The following is a 6203-nucleotide window of genomic DNA, read 5'->3' as shown; positions in this document are numbered from 1 at the left end:
GCCAGAAGGGGCCGGGCCTGGTCCAAGACTGGGAGGCCGCGGGCCGCGCCAATGTGCTTCCTCCCGGGGCTGTGCCTGTGGGGGAGAAGTAAATCATTTGTTCAAAACAGCGTTTACTTGCCGGGGGCGGTGGCGCACGCCTGTAATCCCAACACTTTGGGAGGCGGAGGCGGGAGGATCACTTGAGGTCAGGAGTTTGAGACCAGCCTGGCCAACACGGTGAAACCCCGTCTCTACTAAAAATACAAAATTAGCCAGGCATCGTGGCCGGCACCTGTAATCCCAGCTACTCAGGAGGCTGAGGCAGAAGAATCGCTTGAACCCGGGAGGCAGTGGTTGCAGTGAGCCGAGATGGCGTCACTGCACTCCAGCCTGGGCGACAGGCTGAGACTCAGTCTCAAAAAACAAACAAAAACCAAAAAAAGGCTTACTATGCACTCCCTGAGCCAGGCATTTTGTCCACGTGACCCCGCTTAAATTTCATATCCACCCACGAGGGAGGAACCATTGTTATCCCATTGCACAGATGAGGAAACTAAGATCTGAGGCATGAATTAACCGTCCCGACAGCACCTGGCCGGGCCGGTAAATGACGGAGTGGTGAACAGAACCTCCATCTGTCGTCTCTCCATCTTATTACGCTAAATGGACGAGTGAAACCCTGCACAGGAGAGCACCAGCCGTGTTGACCAGAACAAGGACTCTGGAGTCAGCCGGCTTTGGGTTCGAATTCTGATCCTGCTCGTAACTGGATAGGACGCTTTGGTCTGAGCCCCAACTGCATCTATAAAATGGGCGAAGCATTGCCGCTGAAATGAAGGCTGGGAAGTGTTAGGAGTGAAATTTCCGTGAGGGGTGGAGCGCTCAGGGGTTGGGGGTGTGTTGCTCTCTCCGCGCACTGCGAGCCTCTGGCGCCCCCTGTTGGCCAAATGAGGATGCCGCAGACACTTTCTGGAGAAAGGTTGTTCTTGGGTGGGGATGTGCCGTCGTTATCACTGGTCCCTGGGTAGAGCCACGGCGTTCCCTCTTCCTATTCTTCTCTTCCCTACCTTTCCCCACATCCCTCCTTTAAGGTGGCCAAGAAGAGTGGGAGATGGGAAAATTCAGAACTCATTCCAGATCTTGCAAAAATCAGTTGTGAAAGCTGCCTCCATTACAGACCTCACAGGACCAGCCAAGGCTAAGACATTTCTACAAATAATCAGGGATGGGCATAAAGACTAAGCTACAAAGCCATACATCAAAGTACTGGGCATAACAAGAAAACCTGGAAATAATGTAAACGTCTACCAGGAGATACTGACCAACTTCACAGTGGTACGTCCAAACAATGCATTACTGCACAGCTGAAAAAACAGTATCGTAGCTGAACAGTTGACATGAAAATATAGCGAAACAGCCAGGCGTGGTGGCTCACGCCTATAATCCCAAAATCCCAGCACTTTGGGAGGCCAAGGTGGGTGGATTACCTGAGGTCAGGAGTTCGAGACCAGCCTGGCCAACATGGTGAACCCCTATCCCTACTAAAAATACAAAAATTAGCCGGTTGTGGTGGCACGCGCCTGCAGTCCCAGCTACTTGGGAAGCTGAGGCAGGAGACTCGCCTGAACCCGGGAGGCAGAGGTTGCAGTGAACTGAGATCGCGCCCCTGCACTCCAGCTTGGGCAATAGAGACTCCGTCTCGAAAGTAAATAAATAAATAAATAAATACAAAAATTAGCTGGTCGTGGTGGCGGGTGCCTGTAACCCCAGCTACTCGGGAGGCTGAGGCAGGAGAATCGCTTGAACTCAGGAGATGGAGGTTGCAGCGAGCCGAAATCGTGCCATTTCACTCCAGCCTGGGCAACAAGAGCAAGACTCTGTCTTAAAAACAAAAAAAGAAAAAAGAAAATAGAGCCAAACAACAGGAATCAATCTTACAATCATGTTGAGCAAAAGAAGGCAGACACAAAAGAAAGCATGCTGGAGGACATTTATATAAAATTTAAGAACAGGCAAAACTAATCTAGCAGGGTAGAAATGGTAATAGTGGCAGTAAGGGATTTGACTGGAAGAGGGATCAGGGAACCTTCTGGGATACTGGAATTGCTCTTTAATCTTGGAGGTGGTTATAGAAGTCTACCCATATGTAAAAATTCATTGAGATGTACACTTAAGAATATGTATTTTGGCCGGGCGCGGTGGCTCAAGCCTGTAATCCCAGCACTTTGGGAGGCCGAGACGGGCGGATCACGACGTCAGGAGATCGAGACCATCCTGGCTAACACAGTGAAACCCTGTCTCTACTAAAACTACAAAAACTTAGCCGGGCGAGGTGGCAGGCGCCTGTAGTCCCAGCTACTCCGGAGGCTGAGGCAGGAGAATGGCGTAAACCCGGGAGGCGGAGCTTGCAGTGAGCTGAGATCCGGCCACTGCACTCCAGCCTGGGTGACAGAGCGAGACTCCGTCTAAAAAAGAGTATGTATTTTATGTAATACCACATAAGACTTTTTTAAAAAAATACTTAAAAAGAAAATAAAAGAAAAAACATAATTTAACAGAGGGCATAGTTCTCAAACTGTTTTCTCTGTCTCAGGACCCCTTTACACACGTTACTGAGGATCCCCAAGAGCTTTTAGTTTTGTGGGTTATATTTACTATGGACATTAAAGTTGAGAAATGTTTTAAAAAAAATACACAATTCCATTAGCTGTTAGAGCAGTGATGTCATCACGTCAAGCAGCCTCTGGAAAACTTGACTGTTCACTCTGAGAGAATGAAAAAGACAAGTAACATCTTAGTATTATTATGAAAGTAATTTTGGCTTCGGGGACTCCTAAACCGAGTTTAGGAAATCTCAGGGGTCCCCAGACGACACTTTGAGAACCGCTGGCCCAGGGGGAAAATGACAGAAGAAAACACACTACACGACAACAGTTATTCTCTCTCAGTGCTGGGATTATAATTTATTTGCTTCTTTGTGCTTTTCTGTTAAAAAAAAAAAAAAAAGGAAAGGAAAACAGAAATGGAAAATACAATGACCACGTATTGTTTCTGCGAACAAAAAATGAGACAGCACACTCGCCTCTCTAAAATTGTTGAAAGGCCCAAACAGCAATAGCACATTTAGCTGCATGGAAGAATTAAACTGAGCTCAAACCTGAAAATAAGAGTCCGATTTCCCGTTTGTCAATCCCTGGGCTGTGAAGTGCAGGGTCTTGCCCTCAAAAGCTCCACGGTTCACCTTGGGGAGAGAATGTACTCGCATACATACCTGTGCTGCAAGGTTCCCAGGGCCCCAAGGGCAGCGGTTGCATCCTACACAGTATTGTAAACTCCGGTGTGCAGCAAAACCACCCATCGCAGCTGCAAGCCGCTCCAAGCCGCTCCCAGCCGCTCCAAGCCGAAGTTCAGCCCTCAAACTAGTCAGAGACCCTCCGCAGGACGCATGCGCGCTTACAAACGCAGAGTTAGGTGGGGCTTGAGGGAGACTGACACAGAGTTCGGCCTCTCAACTTTCTAGCTCCGCCCGCATGTCCTGTCTCCTTCTCTGAATGGCTGAAAGGCTGCGGAAGTAAGCTTCCCACGGGCCGCGGACGGAACCCACATCCGGTTTGCACAGCGGTCCCGACGGCGCGGAGGCAGCTATGGTGCGGTTCAAGCACAGGTAAGCATTCCCTTCCAGACCCACCCGGCGCCTTGCCAGGTCCCCGCGGCGCCGCTAGCGCCCACCTTCCTCTCGCCTGCCGCAGGTACCTGCTCTGCGAATTGGTGTCTGACGACCCCCGCTGCCGCCTAAGCCTCGATGACCGAGTTCTGAGCAGCCTCGTACGAGACACTATCGCCAGGGTGCACGGGACTTTTGGTGCAGCCGCCTGCTCCATCGGCTTCGCGGGTGCGAGAGCGTTGGGGGAAGAGGGGAACCCGGGAGGATGGCGGGACGTGGAGGGGGCAGGCGCCGGAGGAAGAAAGAAGGGGCACGAGTGGCCAAGCCCGTGCATCGTTTTTTGTAAGGTATCTCTTTAAGCGCCGGGGACCGCAAGCGAGAGATCCACGCGAGTCCGAAGTTAGCAGAGAGCTAAAAGGAGGGGCCCGAAGGCAGTGGGTCTTTGAGCTAGAGGCCTCTTTTTGCCTGCTTGACAGGTAATTTCTGTAATTGGTTGTGATTGATAGGATAGAGAATTAAATGAGGGAAGCTGTGTCTAGTTCCTAGTAAGAGCTATTATGACCGATTACATTAACATCACATGGAAAAAAATTGTCGAAAGTATCCCTGGGAATGCCCTTAGTTGGTAAAGTACAGAACACATGATTGTCAATATATGTGAACACAGGATGAGCCGGGACAAAGAGGGGCCCGGGGCCCTTCTTCCACACCATTTATATTAGTTCCCCCTTTTACCTTGCTTGAGGATTGACTTCTGGAGAGTTAAATGCAGATAGGCTTAACTCATCCTAAGTCAGGTGAGACTCAGCTGACTGCTACAAGAATTACAGAGCCCAACTGCAGTAAAACAGCCTATTTTTCAGGCGAGGGTTTTTCCTAAATTAAAATGGGTCGCCTCCTACCTGCTCCTATTTATTGAATTAACTAGTGAATTAGAAAGCATTTTAAATTCTAAATTCATTCACCAGTTCTGAGTGGTGTGCAACACAGTGGGTGTTTTGGCTTTTCTTTTACTCGCTGATAGATCCTACGTGCCACTTGTGCTCTGTTACTCCAAAGTTTTGTTTTTTTTTTTTTTTTTTTGAGACACAGTCTTGCTGTTGCCCAGGCTGCTGGAGTGCAGCAGGGAGATCACAGGTCACTGCTGCCCCCACCTCCTGGGTTCAGGCGATTCTCATGACTCAGTCTCCTGAGTGGCTGGAATTACAGGCGTGCACCACCACGCCCGGCTAATTTTTGTATTTTTAGTAGAGACGGGTTTTCATCATGTTGGCCAGGCTGGCCTCGAACTCCTGACGTAAAGTGATCTGCCCGCCTCAGGCTCCCGAAGTGCTGGGATTACAGGTGTGAGCCACCACACACAGCAAAATTTTCCGAAATGATTTTTTTTTTTCCCTGTTGTAGTTCGATACCTCAATGCCTATACTGGAATAGTGCTGCTTCGATGCAGAAAAGAGTTCTATCAGCTTGTGTGGTCAGCTCTTCCCTTCATCACATACCTGGAGAACAAAGGACACCGTTACCCATGCTTTCTCAACACGTTACATGTGGGAGGTAGGAGTGACGTGATATGGCTACTGATTTTCAATAGGTGACATGTTCAGAGTTCAGTCTAGACTGATGGGTGGGTCTTCCTGCTGTCCCGCTAACAAGACACTTCCCCTACCTCTGAAAGTAAGGTCGAGACCTTTCACAAGCTGTTGACCACAGTAACTCACATGCCAGGTACAATAAGAACATGTCAGAAGTTCCTAATTCAGTACAACAGGAGACAGCTGTTGATCTTGTTGCAGAACTGCACTGATGAAGGTAAGCAATACTAGCCCAGTGCCCGCTGAGCAGTGACTGACCTCGAGCTGAAGAAATCACTCCCAAAGACATCTTTCATCCCTATCTGCCTTCTCCAGGAGAACGGGAAGCTATCCAGAAGTCTGTGACAAGAAGCTGCTTACTAGAGGAGGAGGAAGAGTCAGGTGAGGAGGCTGCAGAAGCAATGGAGTGACCCTCTGCTCACCACACAGCAGGCTACACTGCTCAGGCTTCGGGCCCACTTGTTGAACAGAACAATCTGGGTAGCAACAGCATCTTCTACAGTTTTCCAAGCTGGATAGCTGCCAACCAGCGGACATGTTACCCACTTGAAATAGAGTACTCAGTTAAACTGAAGTTGCCTTTACCTAGCATTCCCTGGTTAAGTGTTGCAGGTTGTGAACTCTGTAGACATCTTTATTGCTTGGCTAAGAGTAGATTTAATAAATGTATCTGGTTTCCGTGGCATTTAGTATACTTATATTACAAAAAGGGCTTATGGAGTCCATGCTTGGCCAAGTCTCTGTTCTCTATCCCTAGCCTTGGTGGGAAGAGTGACTCCCTGTGTGGTACTGAACTTTTTTATTGAGACAGTCTCACTCTGTCACCTAGGCTGGAGTGTACTGGCCCAATCTCGGCTCACTGCAACCTCCACCTCCCGGGTTCAAGCAATTCTCCCACCTCAGCCTTCCAAGTAGCTGGGATTACAGACATGCACCACCACGCCTGGCTAATTTTTGTATTTTTA

General features: G+C 49.2%; 1 protein-coding gene across 2 annotated transcripts; it reads left to right on the top strand.

Annotated features, from left to right (window-relative positions):
* The first annotated feature begins 3592 nt into the window (after nucleotides 1-3592).
* On the top strand, nucleotides 3593-5923 carry POP5 (processing of precursor 5, ribonuclease P/MRP subunit (S. cerevisiae)). Of its 2 annotated transcripts, XM_011964469.1 has the most exons (5): nucleotides 3593-3646; nucleotides 3732-3874; nucleotides 5051-5200; nucleotides 5372-5455; nucleotides 5554-5923. In XM_011964469.1, exons 1-5 carry the CDS (start codon nucleotides 3627-3629, stop codon nucleotides 5646-5648), a joined length of 492 nt encoding a protein of 163 aa, XP_011819859.1. In that variant the 5' UTR covers nucleotides 3593-3626; the 3' UTR covers nucleotides 5649-5923. The 2 variants fall into 2 exon arrangements, with proteins under 2 accessions (XP_011819859.1, XP_011819860.1); XM_011964470.1 differs by lacking the exon at nucleotides 5051-5200 and having other exon boundaries at nucleotides 3597-3646.
* Nucleotides 5924-6203: the final 280 nt, after the last annotated feature.

The sequence above is a fragment of the Mandrillus leucophaeus genome, unplaced genomic scaffold, assembly GCF_000951045.1.
Source record: "Mandrillus leucophaeus isolate KB7577 unplaced genomic scaffold, Mleu.le_1.0 Scaffold7, whole genome shotgun sequence".
NCBI lineage: Eukaryota > Metazoa > Chordata > Mammalia > Primates > Cercopithecidae > Mandrillus > Mandrillus leucophaeus.
This window is presented reverse-complemented; position numbering and strand designations above follow the sequence as displayed.

Bases quoted from the DNA above. Each gene is read 5' to 3' on its own strand.
- POP5 (XM_011964469.1), top strand. From the start codon at position 3,627: ATGGTGCGGTTCAAGCACAG. The intron at 3,875-5,050 runs GTGCGAGAGCGT...TCCCTGTTGTAG, and splicing joins CTGCTCCATCGGCTTCGCGG to TTCGATACCTCAATGCCTAT. The intron at 5,456-5,553 runs GTAAGCAATACT...TGCCTTCTCCAG, and splicing joins GCAGAACTGCACTGATGAAG to GAGAACGGGAAGCTATCCAG.